Source organism: Sander vitreus, chromosome 11 (assembly GCF_031162955.1).
Source record: "Sander vitreus isolate 19-12246 chromosome 11, sanVit1, whole genome shotgun sequence".
NCBI lineage: Eukaryota > Metazoa > Chordata > Actinopteri > Perciformes > Percidae > Sander > Sander vitreus.
The window spans coordinates 20940135-20963421 of record NC_135865.1 but is presented as its reverse complement, the minus strand read 5'-3'; the positions used below and the strand labels follow the sequence as shown (position 1 = coordinate 20963421).

General features: G+C 42.0%; 2 protein-coding genes across 3 annotated transcripts; both read left to right on the top strand.

Annotated features, from left to right (window-relative positions):
- Positions 1 to 565: 565 nt before the first annotated feature.
- On the top strand, positions 566 to 3231 carry LOC144525445 (ras-related protein Rab-33B). Of its 2 annotated transcripts, none has more exons than XM_078262271.1 (2): positions 566 to 841; positions 2199 to 3231. In XM_078262271.1, exons 1-2 carry the CDS (start codon positions 584 to 586, stop codon positions 2637 to 2639), a joined length of 699 nt encoding a protein of 232 aa, XP_078118397.1. In that variant the 5' UTR covers positions 566 to 583; the 3' UTR covers positions 2640 to 3231. The 2 variants fall into 2 exon arrangements, with proteins under 2 accessions (XP_078118397.1, XP_078118396.1); XM_078262270.1 differs by having other exon boundaries at positions 2193 to 3231.
- A 2149-nt stretch (positions 3232 to 5380) lies between these two features.
- On the top strand, positions 5381 to 20482 carry katnal1 (katanin p60 subunit A-like 1). Its single transcript, XM_078262269.1, has 11 exons — positions 5381 to 5468; positions 6008 to 6181; positions 6670 to 6830; positions 9724 to 9892; positions 10025 to 10146; positions 10254 to 10359; positions 14855 to 15013; positions 15130 to 15256; positions 15539 to 15673; positions 16787 to 16913; positions 19777 to 20482. Exons 1-11 carry the CDS (start codon positions 5463 to 5465, stop codon positions 19973 to 19975), a joined length of 1485 nt encoding a protein of 494 aa, XP_078118395.1. The 5' UTR covers positions 5381 to 5462; the 3' UTR covers positions 19976 to 20482.
- Positions 20483 to 23287: the final 2805 nt, after the last annotated feature.

The following is a 23287-nucleotide window of genomic DNA, read 5'->3' as shown; positions in this document are numbered from 1 at the left end:
TCTTACCAGTGTATCACCGTTTGTACTTCGTCTGCAGAAATCCCTGCCCATCCTTTCAGTTAGATCCTAGTTAGGAAGTAAATGCTGTGAACATATTCTTTGTAAATCTTTACAATCCTTCCCTGAAAGAACCAAGCAGTCCTGCCTTATAGCACGATCCAAATTGTCTTCAAAAGTTGCCATTTCCAGCGTGTAGTTTGTCATGTAAATGGCCAGACAAGAAAATAAAACTTCATTCATTATTTTAAAATAAATAAAATAACAATTAAATGAAATAAATAAATATTACAATTCAATTTGAAATTAATTAAATTAAAAAAAAACTTGCAGATAAGGAAACACAAGAAGGCAATTCATTTGTTGGATATCTATATTATATTATTATATTGTTTTAAGAACCTGTTACTTTTTCATTGTTTTGGAAAAGGAGGTGTGGAAACGAAGAGCTTCCTCAATAAAATAGAAAAATGACCACCATATTCTAGAGATTTGGCTCAAGTGAGGGATAGCGTTTATCTATTGATTCATCGCGATCTCGCGATGTTTCAGTGCCGTTCACATCCAGATCGCGAGAAGATGAGCGATGGCAACAGAAAACAAACCTGGGGACGAATTTGACACCGTTTTCGGTCAAAATGACTCCTTAGAGCTGTCTTCGCACCACGATTATGAGACTGTACACGCTCGGATTTTCAAGATAATAGTCATAGGAGATTCAAATGTGGGAAAGACGTGTTTGACTTACAGATTCTGCGGGGGCACTTTCCTGAAAAACCCCGAGGCAACGATCGGGGTCGATTTCAGAGAGAGGACGCTAGAGCTTGATGGGGAGACTATCAAGGTGAGAGGACCCACAAACACACACCTACACTTCACACACACACACACACACACACACAGACACACACGCCTTCATTTCCGATAAGATTAACGGATCTGTCTGATCTAGCTACGGCTCATTCGTGGACACAGCCTGACCTGGAGTCTGTTATCAGACATTCAAAGGCTGTGCATGGGGATGGCACCACTACAAAACATAGGCCTAACTCTTTAAAATGGACAGCTGGTGGCCTACAATCTTCCAATAAAATAGATAAACACTTCTAGATGACGTCATAACACTTGACGAAAATATGTACAGCAAAAGTGGAGCAAGTCTACATCTCTGTGGACTTTTTGTCAACACCTACAAATTAGATTTAACCTTTTAATCTGCCAGTCCGATAAACCTTTTTCCAACATGTTCCCTAATTGTACTACAGCATTTCATAATACTATAAAGTATAAGGCTGGTGTGTAATGTCTTCTCTCTACCTGCAGGATTTCCCCCCTTTTTCAGGAGAGTTAAGGGTCATTACCGTAGTGTTACCTATTTAAGATATCCCTGCTTTCCCAATAGGCATTTTTTTTCACAGCACTTGTCATGGCAGGAAAAGCACAAGTGTTCCTAATAACATCAACTAGGGGCTCTTTCTATTCGTGTCCTAGTAAGCCATGATGATTGTGTGACAGTGAGCCAGCATTAACAATACCAGTGCCCTGAAACATTAATTTAATTATTTACACCTGTGCTTTTCCAACTGTGACACGGCCAATCTCTTTCAGAGGCTCCCTATTTTTTCTAATAAAACATTCATTGCCACCCTCTTGTCACACCCTTTGAGCCAGTTTGTGACAGGTGATATTCTATATTCTCTCATTGTCAACAAATCCCACGAAAAGACTAAAACCAACAATGAATTGGTCCCACTAACAAGTGTTGTCTGTGTATTGCATATTCCTCTGTGTTGTCCAAAAACTAATGAAAACACATCATTGAGCCACAATGTTGCACTGGGTGCCATTTTCCTTCACTACTACACACAGTACCTTATTTTGAGTCAATTGCCACCTAGTAATGTAGAATAGACTCAACAACTGCACCATTTACTCCTGCTTTAGTAATATTTGCTCAAAACTACAGTGCCCAGCTTAGGACATTACTGAGCCTTTAAAAAAAATGAAACTATATATCTCTGACCAATTGTTGAGTGCCAGAGACAGGGTAGGGAAGTCACAAAGAAAGTATTGAGAGATGGACTAACGCATTGTAGCATTTGCTTGGGATTTCTTGACAATAATACAAATATAGAATTGCACTAACCTTTACATATTATTTAGTCACATCAAATTATTTGTTTCTGCTGTGCCAGTTGCAGATCTGGGACACGGCAGGTCAGGAGCGTTTCAGGAAGAGCATGGTGGAGCACTACTACCGCAGCGTCCATGCCGTCATCTTCGTGTATGACGTGACCAGCCTCTCCTCCTTTGAGAGCATACCTGAGTGGATTGAAGAGTGCAGCCGACACTGTGTGGGCCCCCTTGTGCCCCGTGTGGTGGTGGGAAACAAGTGCGACCTGAGGGACCGCCGGGAGGTCCCCACCACGGCTGCCCAGTGTCTTGCTGACAGCTACAACTTCCCACTCTTTGAGACTTCAGCCAAAGAACCTGCTGAGAAGGAACATGTTGATGCCATCTTTCTAACTTTGGCTTATAGACTGAAGAGCCACAAACCCCTGAGACTGAAGCAGCCAAGTGAGAGTAATGTCAGTTATCTGTGGAACCAGAGAGAGCAGGAAGCAGCAACTTGCCAATGCTGATATCACCTCCATCCTGTATGGATGTATTCAGGAGTGTGTAGGTCATTACAGCCTTTAGGATCAATAATGGTGCTGAGGAAATCAGCATTTATTGCTAACTCTGAGACTGAATTCAGTAAGGCCTCTTATGATCATGAGATAGAAAAATGAAGAAACATACTATGGTTTTACACTTTTCCCTGCCTGATGCAAGGCATAGCTTGTGACACTATGATCCTATACGTTTTTCACAATATTAAATCAACATTTCAATGAAATGCATGAATGGAAATGGAGGTATGCCAGACATATGTAGCTCAAACTGCACATAAAATCACTTTTAGTCAAAGAACAGAGCATTGCAGAGTGCACTTTAATTCGTAGACAAATTATATGCAATCAGCCGTCTATAGTACACAACTTACCTACAGTATTCAATGCAGACAGTAAATGGACAAAATAGAAGTAAGTAAGGGACCAATAAGGTAAATTGAAACTGTGAAAAAAAAACTGTGCAATCATTTTCTTTAAGTTATGTTTTAAAGTGATATTTCAGTTCTTAAAAAATAAAATGCAGCATGCGTTTTGGTGCTGTTGCTGAATGTGTATTTCAGATATACAGATATTCAGATATAAATATGAACATAACCAGCTTTGTGTTCACTCATTCGCCTCCACAGTTCTTTGGAGAGAGTTCGCAAATGACAAAATGTAGCTGTCTTTTGGGACAAAATGCAAATCCACATAGTTCACTTAAAAAGCATGAGTGAACACATGCTCAGCTGTCTTTGAAAAAATGTTATGCTGTAAGGTATTTAATGGTATGAGATAAAATCACAACTGACTTTTTTGCATGTGTATAATAATGCAAATACTTTCCAGATATTTGTGAATATGTTAAGTTGCAAATGAATAAAAGTGGTTTTATCAGTAAAACTTGGATTTTTGAAGTTTCTGTTGTGTTATTTATGATAAAACACACACACACATGCACACACACAATACAGGAAAAATATATATTTTGGTTGGTTGGTGAAAAACAGTAACTTAATCCATCCAAGAAGTGTTAAGAAAAACATGGATATTTAAATATCTGCAATTCCATTATAACCAGGCTAACTCCATCTGCTTATGAAGATCATGCGATATGAGTGAAAGCTCCAAAACGGCTATTACAGTTTTTCTCAATTGCTAAAACACAATTTTTGAAAATGGCTCCACAAAACCTCATCTTCAAGCCCTATTTACAAAACCTCTGACTCCTCTTGCAAAATGAAACTTTTGTCTCAAAACAGTTTTACCTGTGTTCAAAATCAAACACTGCTCTCAAATCATAAACAAAGTGATCAAAATGATATACACTATCAAGCAGTCAGTAAACAATACACCAAACACATTGTTCAAAACATATAGTTATCAGGGAGAAGTACACTTTTTTTATCTCAAAACTAATTTCTTATTTTTCCGTCATTGTCTTTAGATGAACGAAAACATGTTCTATCATAGTAGCTCAAAGTTGATCAGAAATGACTACTCTGCTTTGCTCTTTGCAATTTTTTTGTTCTTCCTCCTCCTTGTACCCCTATTTTTACAGTACTGTACCCTGCATCTCACAAACTTGTCCTTTGTCTCTGTGATACTGTAATTATTGTTCTTTGTTGATATGCAACCAGTCAAAATCTATTGAGCAGTCAGTACTGTTGGAAAGCACAATGTTCAGGGCCATACAATTTGTTTATTGTACAGTATACAGCCTACAATGCACTGTACTACAGTATACAATACCAAAAGGGACACAAATCAAAGGAGTAAATATGTGATTAATGTGCTTCTTCTTGTCTTTGGGCTGGGTCAGGCCAGAGCACTCCGTTGACATCTCAAGCAATATTGTCCCTCCTGAGGCAACGGGGGAAGAAGACACTTGTGTGCTGTATCCGGCCCTGACATCTCGCATACGCACTTGTTTCTTCTATCCATTCTCAGACTTCTCCTTCCCACCTTCAACAACCTGTTTGCTCTCTGAACTGGCTTATATTGGTTGTGTCACATCATTTGAAACAAGTGAAATCAATTTTGAGTGGTTGTGTTCAATCAATGACATGTGTTCTCTATTTGTATTTGATTGTTGCCACTTGTGTTTACCAGTATGGATGACGTGTGAATTAGAGTGCAGAATGTGTTTTGAGAATGAGAATGTGTAGAGTTTTGCTGAAAAGTCTAAGTGAGATCTGCAAATTGTGTTTTACCATGTGAAATGGTTTAAGGTATTGACAACATACTGCACAATTAGCTAAATGAGTTCAGGCAACTGAGAACTTTGTTCAGCCAATGGGTTTTAGTGTTTTAGCAATTGAGAAAAACTGTAAATGCACCCCGTGCGATGAGATAGATTCCCTCATCCTTCATACTAGTTCGCTATATTTGACTGGATTTTAGCGACGCTTAGTGGCCAATGTTTACATAGCTATAGCTCGGATGATGTGTTCAATAAATCCTGTAAACTAGCAAATTATCTAGTTCAACGTATGTGTCGCCAACTTTTAATATTATTGTGAAATATACATTGAAATGCAATTTCCGAAACGAGGATTTTCAACTGCGACAATAAAACAAAATTGATAGCGAGATTTTGCTAGAGTAATGTCAGCTCCCCAACGGCTCTATTTGGTGTTCGAAGATAACTTAACACGGTTGCCATATTTAACAACTTGCAACAAGTCCATGAATGCAGCACAGTAATCGAGCCGCCTATATTCTTCACACGGCGTCTCTCTGCGGCCATGGTAACACTTTCCTCAACACTGGACCTCTGATTCAAAAATACAACACAAACAAGTGCTTTTCATGCAGGTATGAGAATTATTTCCATGTTCCAAATGTAGTTGAAGAATAAAATTTAGTTTGTTTTTGTCCACATGCATGATCAACACAACGTTACTGAGAGGAGGATTAAGTGGCGTTTACGCTATTTATTGCCACACGATTCGTTTTGTTTTCTGTCTGTGGCCTAGCAGCAAGCTAGCAAAAGCTAACGTCGGCAAGATGACAGGGTGTAGACAAGAAAAGAAGATCATTTGAATAGTGGCTTGATTTAACCGTTTACGATTTAAAAACAAAATGCATTTAAAATCACAGTCTGGGACAGCAGCTAGCGTTAGCTTAACTGGCATGCTTTGCCGGGTGTCTAGCAGTATTATTATATCTAAAAGGCAACTGACGTTAGAGCCGCAGCATTATGTCAAAGTAACGTTAGGATTTAGAGGACACCGAGCTCGTTGATGAAAATGTGGGTTTGACCTAACTTAAAATGTTGTCATTAGCCAAAGCATTGATTCAGTTCTCAGTCGAAGTACTTAGCTTACTTGTTTGTTTCCCCTCTCACCATATAGCTGTTATTCAGCATGAATTTGGCAGAGATATGTGACAACGCCAAGAAGGGCCGTGAGTATGCTTTGCTGGGGAACTATGACTCCTCCATTGTGTACTACCAGGGCGTCATTCAGCAAATCCACAAGCACTGTCAGTCCCTCAGAGACCCTGCAATTAAAGTCAAATGGCAACAGGTGAGTTCCCCAAAATCCCTGGACATGCCATCCTTACACCAATAGTTATTCAACCACCAATACAGGGCAGCCTATGCTCTGATTGCCGAAGTATTCGAAAACCATTCTGGCACCACAGATAGTCCATGGGTAGCACTAACATATATAACATGTTTCTGTCACACCCACGGCTACTGTCAGTAGCCGTGGGTGTGACAGGGTGGTGCTCTGGTGCCTGGCTTCGTTAGATGTTTTTGATGAAGATTACTTTTTTTTATTGATCGTTTTTTTTATGAACTGCTGGACTTTTTGAATTGTTTATCCATTGACTCCTCTCTGTGAGCCATAACGCCCTTCTGGAGGATTAAAGCTTTACTCTAAACCCTGTGTTGTTTTACAGACATCCATATCAACTGGATTGATATTGATTGATGGAGCTGTATTTTTTCAGTAGGATGTTCTGTGATGCCATGCAGATACAATACTGTTTTTCTTCTGTCTGTGACCAGGTCAGGCAGGAACTGACTGAGGAGTATGAGCAGGTGAATGGCATCATGGGAACACTCGAAAGCTTTAAGTCAGAGAGGCCAGTTGACATTCTTGCCCCTCAATCTGAGGAGAGACCTGAGGATCCAGCAGTATGGCCCCCTCCTACCCCTGCAGAACACAGGTGTGTGTGTGTGTGTGTGTGTGTGTGTGTGTGTGTGTGTGTGTGTGTGTGTGTGTGTGTGTGTGTGTGTGTGTGTGTGTGGTCTGTCCACCACAACAAAATAAAACTTCATGGATCTTTTTTCAACTACTATCAGTTGAAACATATACAGTAGGTTAAGTTTTTAATGTGCGCTTGCAAAAACAAAAATTGGCTGAGGTATTAGTGTAAAGAAATACATACTATGTTCCTGAAGAGATTGGGTTATATTTTGAAATCTACCAGCCTGTCTGTACTCCAAACTCACACATTTTAAAATAAATGCCTAATCTCTGGGGATGATTTCAATCAATCTCCAGGAAGCGCATCCGTTAATTCTTTACAATAATATGTAGGGCTGCAACTAACGATTATTTTCATAGTCGATTAATCTGTTGATTATTTTCTAGATTAATCGATTAGTTGTTTGATCTCTAAAAATGTCAAAACATGGTGAAAAATGTGGATCAGTGTTTCCCAAAGCCCAAGATCCATCCATCCATCTTTGTCCGCTTATCCGGAATCGGGTTGCGGGGGTAGCAGCTCCAGCAGGGGACCCCAAACTTCCCTTTCCCGAGCCACATTAACCAGCTCAGACTGGGGGATCCCAAGGCATTCCCAGGCCAGGTTGGAGATATAATCCCTCCACTTAGTCCTGGGTCTTCCACAAGGCCTCCTCCCAGCTGGACGTGCCTGGAACAGGGGGCATCCTTACCAGATGCTTGAACCACCTCAACTGGCTCCTTTCGACGCGAAGGAGCAGCGGCTAAGGGAGACGCCAGCCACCCTCCTGAGGAAACCCATTTCGGCCAGTTGTACCCTGGATCTTGTTCTTTCGGTCATGACCCAGCCTTCATGACCATAGGTGAGGGTAGGAACGAAAACTGACCGGTAGATTGAGAGCTTTGCCTTCTGGCTCAGCTCTCTTTTCGTCACAACGGTGCAATAAATTTAATGTAATACCGCACCCGCTGCACCGATTCTCCGACCAATCTCCCGCTCCATTGTCCCCTCACTCGCAAACAAGACCCCAAGGTACTTGAACTCCTTCACTTGGGGTAAGGACTCATTCCCTACCTGGAGAAGGCACTCCATCGGTTTCCTGCTGAGAACCATGGCCTCCGATTTAGAGGTGCTGATCCTCATCCCAGCCGCTTCACACTCGGCTGCGAACCGATCCAGTGAGTGCAAAAAGCAGCAATGAGATCCCCAGCCCACCGAACTGCAACCCCTCTCCACCCTGACTATGCCTCGATATCCTGTCCATAAATACTACAAACAGGATTGGTGACAAAGCGCAGCCCTGGCGGAGGCCAACTCTCACCTGAAACGAGTCTGACTTACTGCCAAGAACCCGGACACAGCTCTCGCTTTGGTCGTACAGAGATTGGATGGCCCTGAGAAGGGACCCCCTCACCCCATACTCCCGCAGCACCTCCCACAGTATCTCCCGGGGGGACCCAGTCATACGCCTTCTCCAGATCCACAAAACACATGTAGACCGGTTGGGCATACTCCCAGGCTCTCTCCAGGATCCTTGCGAGAGTAAAGATCTGGTCCGTTGTTCCACGACCAGGACGGAATCCGCATTGTTCCTCTTCAACCTGAGGTTCGACTATCGACCAAACCCTCATTTCCCGCACCTTGGAGTAGATTTAGAGGCTGAGAAGTAGAGGCTGAGAAGTGTGATACCCCTGTAATTGGCACACACCCTCTGGTCCCCCTTTTTGAAAAGGGGAACCACCACCCCGGTCTGCCACTACTTAGGCACCGTCCCAGACTTCCACGCAATGTTGAAGAGGCGTGTCAACCAAGACAACCCCTCCACACCCAGAGCTTTAAGCATTTCTGGGTGGATCTCATCAATCCCTGGGGCTTTGCCACTGTGGAGTTGTTTAACTACCTCAGCAACTTCCACCAGAGAAATTGACGACAATCCTCCATCATCCTCCAGCTCTGCCTCTACCATAGAGGGCGTATTAGTCGGATTTAGGAGTTCCTCAAAGTGCTCCTTCCACCGCCCTATTACCTCCTCAGTTGAGGTCAACAGTGTCCCATCCTTACTGTACACAGCTTGGATGATCCTCCGCTTCCCCCTCCTGAGGTGGCGAACGGTTTTCCAGAAGCACCTTGGTGCCGACCGAAAGTCTCGCTGACGATCCCTCCATCTGGGCCTGGCTCCAGACGGGGGCCCCGGGCTTCCTCCGGGCAGGGTCACTCCATCTTTTCCTCGGTCACTCATAGGGTTTTTGAACCTTTCTTTGTCTGGCCCCTCACCTGAGACCACTTTGCCTTGGGAGACCCTACCAGGAGCTCAAAGCTTCAGACAACACAGCCCTCAGGTTCATAGGGACACACAAACCTCTCCACCACGATAAGGTGATGGTTCCTGCCTAAGATGACGTCCTCAAATGTCTTGTTTTGTCAAAAACTCAAAGATATTCAGTTTACTGTCACAAAGGAGAGAAGAAACTAGAAGATATTCACATTTAACAAATCTTTTTTTTATAAAAAAAAAGACTCAAACGATTAATCGATTATCAAAATAGTTGGCGATTAATTTAATAGTTGACAACTAATTGATTAATCGATTCATTGTTGCACCTCTAATAATATGCACAATACCTAAAACAATGAATTATATGTGGAGTAAAAGAACAAGGGAACAAGACTGCAGTGTGTGGCTATTTTTGATTTCTTTATTTCAGACACCTGCTTAGGCGCTGGTCCAGGGAACTTCTTCACTTTCTGGCAGAACTGATTGTTATTGATACTACCCAAAAAGACTGTAAAACAAAATGCCTCTATAAGGAAATACTTTGAAGTACAAAGAGACATATTTTGTGTATAGTTTTATTCCTGTCTGTCTCTGTAGGAATCTAATTGCAGTGAAGCGCCCCAACAGTGCGGCGAGGCAGCATAGGAAGGACTCCCCTGGTCTGCAGCATCGAGGGGCCGGGCCAGGAGGCCGCAGTCAGGCCAACCCTAAACCAGACCGGCCGGGTTTGAGAGACGCCCGAGGCACAAAGGCCAAAGACGATAAGGTTAGACCACTGCAGTTAGGTGGACTGAAAGGTGGATCTGTGAGGTTCTTAAGAAAAGAGTCGGTCTCTCTTTGAAAAACACCTGTTTTTTTGGATTTATTCATCTGTTTTCCTTCTTTTTTTCTTCATCAGGGGAAGAAAGGGGGTGGAGAAGGGGATGTAGAGCAGAGGAAGTTTGATGGCACGGGATATGACAGCGACCTCGTGGATTCACTAGAGAGAGATATCGTGTCCCGCAACCCTAATGTGCACTGGTATGGTAGCATACACAGATTCTTACATACCTACTCTTTTATACGTTTTGCTGTCGGGAAGTTTCTTTTGTTAGCACTGCTGACTGAGTTCTCTGGATGAACTGTAGGGACGACATTGCTGATCTGGAAGATGCTAAGAAGCTGCTGAGAGAAGCGGTGGTGTTGCCCATGTGGATGCCTGACTTCTTTAAGGGCATTCGTCGCCCTTGGAAGGTACACACACACACACACACACACACACACACACACACACACACACACCCCTTTACAGTCCTGCAGCCTGTTGCACCAGCTGAAAGAAAGTGAAATACAAAGTGTAAAGTCAACACTAATGGCAACACTGTAAAAAATACAAAGAACAGTCTTTTTAAAACACAAAACAAAAAGAAAATAAGACACCTACAAGATATTGTTTTATTAAAAAGGGAAAGTAATGTATGCAACCACATGTAAACTAGCTAATAGAGTATATTGCATGAGGCTACGCGTGTTTGTTTGTTACCTCATTCATTATTCAGCGATCATTTGCTGATCTGGGGCCCGTTTCAGGAAGGAGGTTTAACAAACTCTGAGTCTAACCCTGAACTATGAGTTGATTTACCCTGAGATGGGAAACTCTGAGGGCCAGATGTACTAACGCTTTTGCGCCCACTTCAGGCGTATTTGTTTAGCAACGTGCGCGTAAAAGCATGGCGAGGTATGTACAAACAGGCCGCACTGAGGTAAAAGCACAGACTGCTTGTCGCAGGGACTGAAAATGGCAAATTGCGCTTTTTCGTGTCATGCATATTGTTAGGGGAAAATTATGATACATACTGTATACTGATACATAATGTTTGCATTATAACAAGACAAAACACTGTTGCTGCTGTCACCATCTGGTATTTGGGAGCCACTGTTTTGTCCTTGTCTAAGCACGGTGTGTTCCTGAGGGCATACATGCCCTCCCAGATCAGATAGGGGAGACGTCATCGACTCTGACAAGATAACAATTGACGACGTCTACTCGGTATCGTGATTTATTACATTTCACTTGGTATTATAAAAATCAGCTGTAGAGAGCTTTTCGTTAGGTCATTGTCTGTACTATTCTGTAGTGCGGCGACTGCCTCCTTGTTGGGTTCTCAAGTAAAATGAACTTTAATATTTCTTCAGTGGTCTCTGTCTATTATTTGATAATGAAATTATTCTAACACATATACATTCATGGGAGGGTGAAGGGGAAAGTGGGAGTTTCCCATAAAGAGATGGGAGGAGAAGCGTGAAGTGTGCCTAATTATGTATTCTGCGGTATGTACAAAAACCGTCCGTGAAAGCGCGCCTCTATTTTGCGGTGAAAATTTTCTGCCTCTTAAAAGCAGGGGTAAACCAGCCGCAAGCGGGTTTCCTCGCATATGCCTCCTGGTGAAATGGCAGCAGTAATCCGAGCAAGACGAAGACATAGCTCAAGGAGACGAGCTGAAAAGATTTTTGCCACAAGGATCACACTTTTTCAGTTGAGCGAACACGAAATCATTAAGCATTACAGATTAAGCAGCCATGCAATATTACAGTTACTGGAAGAAATCAAAGATGACATTGAATCTCCAACTCAGCGTTCACATTCCATTCCAGCATACATATATTTCCCCACCACCAATGCTAAAATAACACGCATCAAGCTGTTACCTCATGAACAAGCAGATCAACTTTTTTATCACTAAATCTTTATTTTCCCTGTTTTGACTGACTTGGTGGCTGATCCATGATAGAAAGATGCACGCAATTTACGGTATAGTGGACGGAGAAAGGCGCTGATAACCCGATGAACTGCAGGTTTGGTAAATACGACGTCAGCTGAAGTATCACAGCGTGCGCTTTCTCAGGTGGGCCATGGCACTGATAACGCTACATTCACAAATGTACGTACATCTGGCCCTGAGTTTTCGGTTCCAGAACAGCTGATTTGAGTTGGTTCAAAGAGTAGGTTGACTCAGAGTTAAGCATGTGCACCACAACAATAAAAAGGCAGCATGAATGGAGCCATGATACTACGATTCACCATGGCAACAACCACACAAGTCTGTCGGCATACTTTACCCCTCTGGAATTGGAACTACTCATGCGCACATACAGCGAGTTTGAACCAGGTTTTTAACACATATTTTGTTTAAAAAAGCAACACAGCTGATGCTGCAAAATAGCGAGAATTGGTGTGGGAGAAAATTGTAGCTCGAGTCAATGCGTAAGCTCTAATATAGTGTATTCATTTCATATTTAATCACAGGTAGCCTATAATATTACTGGTGAAAACTGGAATGGTATTACACCTATAATTTCATTTAGGTGCAATCCTGCGGGCGAAAAAGGAAGCTACTACTAATCCCATTCTGAGGTTGCAACAGAATTATAATTTATAATCATTAATTTCTTTTTAATGGCTCTCACTGGTTTGTGTCCAGGGAACACTACAAAAATGTTTAAAAAAAACGTTTCCGAGCAAGGAACACTTTTCTGACGGCTCTGCATACAGTGGCTGTACTAATATGCTCCGCATCACCAATGTTGTAAAGAAAACTGCCGTTTGCAAAAAACATAATGCGACACAAAGAATCTGCTGGGATGTAAAAGCATGTCCACGATGGGTGACGTTAGTGATATGAGGACAGATAAGGTTATCTACATATCTGATCGACTGTGGAGAAAAACGATACCTCTCAAATGGGTAGTTATCTGGAAATGAAAATACATCTATAGTCGGGGCCTCAATATCATCTCCCGACGTATGTTTAACTAACGAAGTAATACAGTTTCTCCATCAACGGGATCGTCGACTAAAGGAAATGCCATGCTTTGAGAAAGAAATAGTCTGCCTAACATGGTTAATAAACTAACCCTGATTTTTTTTTTTTATTCATGCAGATAACAAACTGCGCTAAAATGCGCCTGATACAGACTGACTGAATGAATGAATGAATGAGGAAATGAAAGAACGCTGTGTCAGAGGGAGGAGACTGAGAGAAACTCTGGGTTTATTGAAGAAAACCTGCTCCCGACCAGGTTAGGTTCACAGTCGTAGTTACCATAGTAACTGACTCTGAGGTTAAGTTACCTCTCTTTCTGAAACGGGCTGGAGTTACCCCTCTCTCTCAGGTTTGATTAACCTCCCTTTCTGAAACAGAAAACCTAGAGTTCCCCTCATCTCAGGGTTAACAAACTCAGAGTTTTCACTACACCTGCTTTCTGAAACGGACCCCTGCTCAGGGAGGTGTACATTTTGAGACCATTCTTTACTCTACGGCGTAACTAACTTGTAGGGTTTAACTCCCACAGTGCGCTCAAACTAAGCTACATTACCTGTGAACCTGGAACAACAGGCCTGCTGTTCTTTTGCTCAAATATGAACACAACATTAATGTGAATGCTTACATATGTTTGCATCACTAACATCTTTCATTAACGGGCCCGCTCAGTCATGCTGCCTCTCAGTATCTACATGACTCTTCATACCAGCCTCTGTTGAACTTCATCATGCGAGGCCCCTTCCCCCTCAGGCCCGCCATGTGAAGGTCAATACTTTTGTTTTACAGCAGCACAGTGCCTTTCCTTTTGTCTGATACATGCATGCATAATTGAACTCTTTATTTAGTTAGAGCTCTTTTTTAGAAAAGTGAACGTGCAGTAAAATGACTAGGCCAATGATTAATAAGTTAGTTTAATTTGAGATGAAGTTCATGATTGTTTTGTCGGCACACAGGTAAGCTGAAGGTATTTGGTATTTGTTTGACATTCAGTATAGAGGTCTGTGCAGTTTTGTTTTGTCAACCCTCTACTGCAGGATTTCTAACTATCACTCCACGCTTACTGCCGAATGAGCCATCCCACTCCCACCTGCTCCTGCTGAGATTCTGATCAATCCTGCCTGCATCAGTGTTCTATAGACAGTCCCTCCAGAAAAACGCGTTTATGCGATCGCATAATTCAATGCATAATCGGCCAAAGTCCGCATATTTATGCGGGGGCCGCATTTTTTCAAATACGCCGCACTTTGGCCGCATAAATTGCCGATTTCCGCGCGAAATATGCGGGGCTTGCATGATTTCATAATCCCCGCATTTTCGTTGCAAAAAAGTTCACATATATCATAGCAGAAAGTTGAAAAATGTTGCGTTTACTTCACACAAGAGCAGCCATTTTCCCCTGTTGCCATGGGAACGTTATGAAGTGACGTAATTACGCGACGTGAACATCATCGAAAAGCTGCAAACCCCGCGATGAAGCCATGATGAAACCGCAATTTTTGCAAGTTCCCGCAATTTCATCGCGTAAAATTGCATAAATATCCCGCATATTCCATCGCATTTTTTTAAGAAAACGTGCCGCATTATCAAGGATTTTTGCCCGCAACAATCACAAAAAAACTCTAATTTTACTGGAAGGACTGTATATAACACATCTGTCTGCCCCATCCCGCAGGAAATATAACACACATTAGCCCGTATGGATTCTAAGGCAGCAGGGACTACAAATGCATACAAATTTTATGGATTGTGTCACTGGTCCTTTGTGGTTTATGTAATCTCCATAGCAACAGACACAAACCAGATAGAGAAATGTCAGACATCAGAGCGGCAGTGATGGTCCTTGATGTTTACTGAAGAGATTTGCGTCAGTGTACTGTCTGTGTACGTGAGTTTATGTGTCTTAAGTTTTTAACGTTTTGTTTTAGGGCGTGTTAATGGTCGGCCCTCCCGGGACAGGGAAGACCATGTTAGCCAAAGCTGTGGCCACAGAATGTGGGACTACTTTCTTCAATGTGTCCTCCTCCACCCTCACCTCCAAATACAGGGGCGAGTCCGAAAAACTTGTTCGTCTGCTGTTCGAAATGGTACGATTATCTACGTGTATTTGGTCTGTTTAGCAAAAACCTCACAATACCAAACTAAAGATCAAAACCTTTTGTTATCTGGCACAGAAAAAGTCTCTTAAACTATCTTTACTTAGGCTCGCTTTTATGCACCAACAACCATCTTCATAGACGAGATTGACTCCATCTGTGGCAGAAGAGGAACATCTGATGAACACGAAGCCAGCCGCAGGGTCAAATCAGAACTTCTGGTTCAGATGGATGGTGAGTGGAGTAGAGTGCATTCAAGGATTTTTTATTTTTTATTTAATGTTAACAGAAATACAATCAAAATCATAAATTGTACAGTGCAGACCTGCTTTTCTTATGGCATTTGATATCAAAAGTCTTGTTTGGGATACAATCTTTGTTACAGAATGCCCATCATTAAAATGAAAGAATTCAGTAAGGTATCCTAGATCGATTCCAAGATCACATGTCGCATGAATGATATGGCAGTGTGCATGTTTTATTCAATTGTGTTGTTTGTGTGTGTTTTGTGACCAGGTGTCGGGGGGGCTCTGGATAGTGATGACCCCTCTAAGATGGTGATGGTCCTCGCCGCCACCAACTTCCCATGGGACATCGACGAGGCGTTACGACGACGGCTAGAAAAGCGGATCTACATATCCCTGCCCACAGGTGACCTCTTCACATAGCCTAGAACTCTAGAGGGTTAGGATCCTAGTTAGGATCCTTAAGATCCTTAGCACCCTAGCGGCACCAAATGTAATTTGTAGCCAGGGTCGTCTAGCAACTCTCCATTGGCTTGCGAGCTGGAAAAACCAAATTCTAGTCAGGCCAATCACATCGTGTATAGAGTCGGTGGGCGGGCTTAACATAATGACGGCAGAGTTGCAACGGTTCCGCGTGAATTCCCTGCTACTTGAAAACAAAGAAGATGGCTGCTGCTGCTGCTGCTGCTGGCGAACAGCGGTCTTTCGAATTGGCTTTGGCAGCGAAAACAACCGTTTATCCCGCCCCTCGGATTGAGCCCTGAAACGGGATTTTTACCCCGACGTTATACATTTTATAACGTCGGCCCTGGAGGTAACGAGTCTCCCCTGGTTTTCTGACCAAGGTCGGAAACGAAGCAAGGAAAGGTTAACACATTGAACATTTTAAATTAAACAGCTTATTAACGTGAGCTTGTTGCCCCGTGTGCGCTGATACGCTCATCTGTTGACATTTCCGAATGCCTTCCTACAGTTGCTTAATAAAAGCGGGCTTTCCGCACAAACAAACATACATGTGTCATTAGTATGAGAAAAAAAATGAGACTTTAACTGTGCCAGGCTCGGGTCGGGCTCGGACATAAATATCTTAATGCCTGTCGGACGCGGGCCGGGCTCGGACAGAAAAATGCATCCTGATTCGCACTCTAAAGAAGAAGAGCGCAATATTTAAAATTTCTTGGCTGGTATTTGAAATATGTGCGGTGGGCTAAACAGAGTTTTATGGTGCTGTTGTATCGGCAACTTTTGTGCATAAAAAAACATAAATGAATCTCTCTCTCGCTCGCTCGCTTAGCCTAAACTGCGGAGGAGGTGGGTGCGTATATGCGCGCGCGTGTCTGTAGGCTATGGGTGTCAAAGGGAACTCTAAATTTCAGAGCACCCTAACTGAAACATCGAGCAATCCCATAGCACCAGCAAAAGAAAATCTCTGGCGCCGCTGCTAGCCTAACCGAGGCTGCACAAAACAGTCCTAATATCTGATCAATGCTGTTTTTTGTTTTTTTGTGTGTGTGTGTAGCGATTGGTCGTGTAGAGCTTCTAAAGATCAACCTGAGGGAGGTGGAGTTGGCTGATGATGTGGACCTGGACTTCATTGCTGAGAAGATCGAAGGCTACTCTGGAGCGGACATCACCAACGTCTGCAGGTGTGTGTGTGGTAGTGTGAGCACTTGTGCGAAATGACAAAAATTGAGAAATTGATAATCAGTTCATCCTTCATTCCCTTCACCTCCTAATACAATAGCACTCATAAAGACAGACTAAGGACAGACAAGGGAGAGGCAGAGACCTGAAGAGAAGTGTCTCAGCCCCTCTGACTCTAGATTTTCTAAAAACTACTCAGCTACAGATTGTCCTCCAAATGATGGTTGTTATATATCAGCAATCATGAGTGCATATGTTTCAGGGAAACGTTTCTGTATTCTTTTATTGTGCTGGTCATGTTGGGATACATTAAATGGCAGCATTGGAGGCACAGAAATTGCAATTTTGCACACACTGCTGTTTGATTTTGTAAATCAGATATGGAAATACTACAGCCGATAATATACTGTAGATGCAGTGTAAAGAGATGAAGTGTGACTACAGAGGCTACACAGACAGTACAGCCATTTCACTCATTTTGAAATTACAAGAGCAACCATAGACGTGTTTTGTGCACGCATGAGAGAGGGAGACAGATTGCAATCTTTTAAGTATTTGCATATGGCCCTGAACCTGAATCACTAACAATGTGAAGTTTGCAGGCATCACTAGCCCTATTGTCTATTACTTACCGGCTCTAACTGTGTATGTATTAGGGGTGTGACTATTCACTGGTCTCACGATTTGATTTGATTACGATTATCCTGTCAACGATTCAATTCGAATCGATATCCCGATGCGTCACCTCCTCAATATTATCATTTATTGCGACACGTGGTTTTCATTAACAAATTCATGCAGTCAGATATATTATGAACTCCCCTTTTTATTGTATCTGCTCTTAAAAAAGACACTTCCTGAATGTAGCAGAGTTTTAACACCACAGACAACAGACAAAAGGCAAAAACAAAAAAAGCAACAAGTAACATCAGTAGGCAATAATCGATTATGGTCTGTCACTGCATCGGTGCAGAATCGTCCGCATCGCGATGCATCAATGATTACTTTCAACACCCCTAGTATGTATGCTTATTGATTTTATCATTGCACTTGCAAACTCACAAAACAAAATGACACAATCGCAGATACACATTCAGATCTTTAAAACGGTGAGATGATGATGATTGATACTTATGTAGCATCCTCATTACCATGTGACACACACCTAAATATAGACGGATAATACCAATGATTATTTCATAGTATGCAAAGATTATTGCAATATGTTTATATGCTGAACATTATTTCTAACAGTTGCTTTAGCTGAACACTTCTCCTCACCACTGTGTCCTTGGTCTGGTCCTTTCTACTGTAGTTATGCTGGGAATGGCAGGTATTTTATGTTGCCCAAGTTGTCTCTGCTTATCTCCGGCTTGCATTGTTTCATTGTGTGTGTGTCTGTGTGTGTCTGTGTCATCCACACACAGCCTGTAGCCTGCAGGATTTCAGCCAGACTCTAACTAAACAACTATGTTTTAGGGATCAGTGTTATGTATAAGTGTGTTTTGAACACCCATGCCCCTCTTTGCTAGTCTAGCTATCACCAGACCAAGCTCAGTCTTTTAAGATTGACCATTAGTCTGGGGAGTCTGCTCTGGTTTTCCTACTGCACAAGAGGCGTGATCAACGGGCATAGTTCAAATGACTCTGTACGCAATTGGATAGTCCTTCAACCAATCAGACCAACGATCCGGGTGACGTACTTTGCTCCATTCTTTTGGCCACCAGCGGGGCAAGCTGGTAAATTAGGCTTTTACCAAAGCCGGTCGGTAGTAAGGCAAACACATCCTTCTTTTGTAGGAATTGTTCCAGGGCATGTTTCTGTTCCGTTTTCAGAGAAAACTTGCCTTTGAAATCTTTTAAAACAGCAGCGACAACAGCGGGTGGCTGCGCTTCGGTGGCAGCCATGTTGAATGTAAACAAAACGCTGCTTTCCGTCGCTTCTATCGTCATCGTGTCAAACCTGCCAATAGAGATGCACCGATAGACCGGCTGGTGACCGGAATTGGCCGGTTTTCACGTGCTCGGCCATGACTGGCGACCGGTAGGTCAGTCTGACATATGCCGATTTAATGCCGGTCACTGCTACAATTAACTGACAACATAAGTTATACGAGTTACAGTTCTCAAGGACGCACGTACACACGGACGCGACGGCACAGTCTCTTTTTCCTTTCTCGCAACTTTTCCGCCGTCTGTCGCGCGTACCTGCTTGCGGTGTGAAGCGCGTGTCCGCGCTATTCTCTATGTAGGGAACCTCGTGAATTAACCTGCAACATGTCAGCTGTTTGGAAATTCTTCAGCGTGTGTGCAGAAGGTAACAAGTTTGCAATATGCAACACCTGCAAGGAAAAAGTAGGGCTTGGAGGGACGACACCAAAAACCCAAATCACATTTTTTTAGTTGGATATTGGATGTGAAAAGAAAGAAATGGTTCTAACATTGCACTTTAGATGTGTGTGAATTTCCCACACCAGGAGTAATTTATATAGTTCTATTTTATAGTGATCCATTATCTGTTCAAAAAATGTTCTGCTAAAGAAAAGATAGAAAATGAATATTTGTGTGTGCTGTAAAGTGGTTAGAAAAAATGAAATCGGAATCGGCTAAAATCGGTATCGGCTGGCCTAACTCAAAGAAAATCGGAATCGGCCTAGAAAATTGTAATCGGTGCATCTCTACCCGCCAATAGCACGGCAGGTGGATACGCCAGTTTGTGATTGGTCCCCGCAGATTTGTAACGGAAGCAGGATAGAAAAATGTACAGGTTTCCAGCCTGAGCTGCAGGGCGAAATCAAATCGCCGGCAGATCGGGCTGGGTTTACCCAGTCTACCTCTTTGCATCTGTCTTTACATGTACATCAGGGATGCGTCCATGATGGCAATGCGTCGTCGAATCCAAGGCCTAAGCCCAGAGGAGATCCGAGCTCTGTCCAAAGACGAACTGCAGATGCCTGTGACCATGGAGGACTTCACCCTGACACTCAAGAAGATCTCAAAGTCTGTCTCTTCTGCAGACCTGGAGAAATACGTAGCCTGGATGGCTGAGTTTGGGTCAGTATAGAGAACGGCACCGTTTAGACCCAGAGGGACCAGGACTATAAAAATGATGAAAGCCTTGAAGACGAGGGACTCGGGAGTGTGTGTGTCATGGAGTGGAGTGAACTCTAGGCAGCACATCGGGATCAAGATTTTACAGGGGCTCAAGTTCACATCAGAAGACTGGTGCCTTTGAGAAAGCACTCCTGCCCTTTCACATACTCTCCCCTCGTTGTTGCTACTGACTGACTTAAGTGAACTGAGAAAGAAAGGGGGAACTTTTAATGTAAAGTAGCCTAATAGATACAGGTAGACCAGGAAATGCACTCTAGTTTTATTACATGTTAGCTTGTTATACGAGTGTTCCACATCCACTTCACCAAACAAACTTTGCTCGTAAATTATCCGTTTGAACCTGATAAATGCCAACTGTTTACAAGTAGGTTAGCGTTCGTGAGATTTGATCATTTGGATAATCAATGCCCCTAAAATTGCTATAAAAGAGTCCCTGTTTCTGGGCAAGTTTCATTGGAAAGAAAAAAAAATAAAAAAATCCAAAGATTAAAAAGAATTTCACACCGCTGAGCTTCATATCCTGCTGTCAGAAATCAGCAGTCGAAAACATAACAAGTTTAGCAGTCAAAGTCGTATTAAGAGACCTGAAATAATAAAAAAAATCGAAATACAGCTGCAACAACAGAGGATGTTCACAGGGAAAGCGTCCTGCTTAAACACCTTGAGGCAGATGTCGCCAAACATACGCTGAATCGTTAGGCTGACATGTCAATATATGCCAGTAAAACCTGCAGTCGAACCTCTGAAGTACATTGGCAAACCATGATGATGGTGATGATCATTCAGATTAAGGTATTCTGAAGGTATACTGACAAATCTGTCAGTACTTTGGATTCTTGCACGAGGCAATTTCTCTTAAAGAACTGTATGTTTGAGCACTTTTAATGTTTTTCCTTCAGGATGTACTTACTACTGACTGAACACACTTGAAGAACCACAATGTCTTGTGTTTTATGTCGTGACTAATTATGTGTTTGCATTTTGTTTGTTGGTTTTAATATTTGTTTTTAATTTTAGTTCAGTTGAGACAGACAAATGTAGGCAAGCTAAAAGAACATGGCTGCTGGACCCATGAATATTTTATTAAAGCATACTGTCAAAAAACATCTTGCCTACTTAATGGTTCCTTTTATGTAATAAAATTACTAAACTGATCACCCAAAAGTGAGTCAGGTTCTTAAATATCTTGTTAATCGCATTTTCAAAGCAAACAAAAAATGATTCCATGATGTTTTTGATATATATATATATATATATATATATATATAAAATAGTATGGAAGTAAATTCTTGGAAATGGTTGCTTGACCAAAAACAATCCCAACTGAAGGCCCAGCTTTTTCCAGTTTTTAACCGTGTCACGCCGTCTACGTCCGCAGATTGAGTTTGCTCTGTTGTCATGGAGATGGATCTGTTGACATTTGAGTTTAGAATGAACTCAGCAGTGTGGACAAGAAATCTTAAAGGTCAAATCAAATCAAATGTATTAGTCACATACAATTATACAGAGTATATGTAGTGAAACGCTTTGTCCACTGTCTCCATATGGCTGTGCAGTGTGTAAATAATAAGGAAATGAATAGAAAAAGAAGAGAAGCAGAAGAAAAAATGTCTAAAGTGTATGAGGTGTTTCCAACATGCTTGTGCTCGTGCTACAGTCCTCATTCAGTATCCGGGTAGCTTGGGGATACAAACTTTTCCATATTCTCTCTGTGTTGGTCCTCAGGCAGCGATAGCGTTTCCCAGAGCGTAGGGCAGAGAAGAAACAGTTGTTGGGGTGACTGGGATCTCTGGTGATTTCCTTTACTCTGGACTTTACTCTCCTGATGTATATTCCCTCTAGGTTGGGTAGTGCACTGGTGGTACGTTCAGCTGATCTCACTACTCTCTTTAGGGCTTTACGGTCTTGCTGAGTGCTGTTTCCATACCAAGCTGTTATATTCCCAGTAATAATACTTTCAATGGTGGCTCTGTAAAAGTTCTTAAGTAATTGCTGAGGTAGCCTAAAGTTCTTCAGGCGTCTGAGGTGAAAAAGACACTGGCGTGCCTTTCTCACCAGTGAATCAACATGTTTGGTCCAAGTCAGATCTTCAGAAATATGAACACCAAGGTGCTATGGATGACCTCATAATCGCTACATCTCTAACTGAACCATCTCCATTAAGACTATGTGACGGGGTTAAAAGCGCAGTAAAAAGCTTGTAAATTGACTATGAGTTGGGATTATTTTGTCAAACTATTGAATTATTGTTTTGATATATTAAATGTGATGTGAGCTACAAGATTAGAAAAACTTGATACTTGCAAAATAATTAATTATTGACAGTATGATCAGTACTTTGGCTATAAAGTAATTTAGAGATTTGCTCATGGTTTTAGATCTGTAGCAGCTGTGTAGCAAAAACATTAAGAAGTGACATTGTATAAAACAATGTGTATATTTGTTTGTGTATATTTTGAGATGAATGAAACAGCAGCGTATGTACATCAGCCTGTTGTATCATCCTGGCAGGCTGTGCCTTTGTTTTGTCAGAATACACTGTGCACCCTTTACTATTGGATGTCACTGTTAACTTGTGTTGACTTTGGGTCAAATTGACCCGTTTTCAATTTTTGTTTTATATCATAAAATATGGGACTTAGAAATAAGCGCTGAAAATGTGTAGAAGAAAAATTTTACAATTTAAAACGTTGGAAAAAGCAAAAACAAACGTGAAAAAAGTGGGGTTTTTTCAAGGTTGATGGGAAGACAACACAAGGGTTAAGATTTTGTGAGATGCACTCTTATGTTGCTTTATTGTTTTTGTTTCTTCAGTAGCACTCAAACACTTTCTAGGTCAACAGAAGTGCTTTTCACCTGCTTATTACTTTTCAAATGCAGGACAAATTGTACAGAGCACTCTTCTATGTGCTGGTTCTCAAATTATTAACCCCTCTTGATGATTTGTCCTTTTGATGAATCTAAAATGGATTTTACTGCAGGACAAGCGGTCCTATGTATCCCCTAATTGCACTGCATTGCATTGTAAGGCTGTTATAACATATTGGTTTTACTGTTTTGAAAGCTAAACCTGTTCCAAAACCCCTAAATGAAGACGGATTTGTCCCCATAATATAACACACCTCAAGTTGAGCTCTTCAGTCTGTTATCAGTATCCCATAAAGCCTTTAATCAGTTTGCAGTGTGATTAAACATTTTTGCTTGTATGTATAATGTATTTTGAAATACATTTGCAGCACAGGACCCGACCCATGGTAACATA

Coding starts and splice junctions, on each gene's coding strand:
- katnal1 (XM_078262269.1), top strand. Junction 15,014..15,129: donor TTCGTCTGCTGTTCGAAATG/GTACGATTATCT, acceptor ATCTTTACTTAG/GCTCGCTTTTATGCACCAAC. Junction 15,674..16,786: donor CTACATATCCCTGCCCACAG/GTGACCTCTTCA, acceptor GTGTGTGTGTAG/CGATTGGTCGTGTAGAGCTT.
- LOC144525445 (XM_078262270.1), top strand. CDS start 584: ATGGCAACAGAAAACAAACCTGGGGACGAATTTGACACCGTTTTCGGT. Junction 842..2,192: donor TTGATGGGGAGACTATCAAG/GTGAGAGGACCC, acceptor CTGCTGTGCCAG/TTGCAGATCTGGGACACGGC.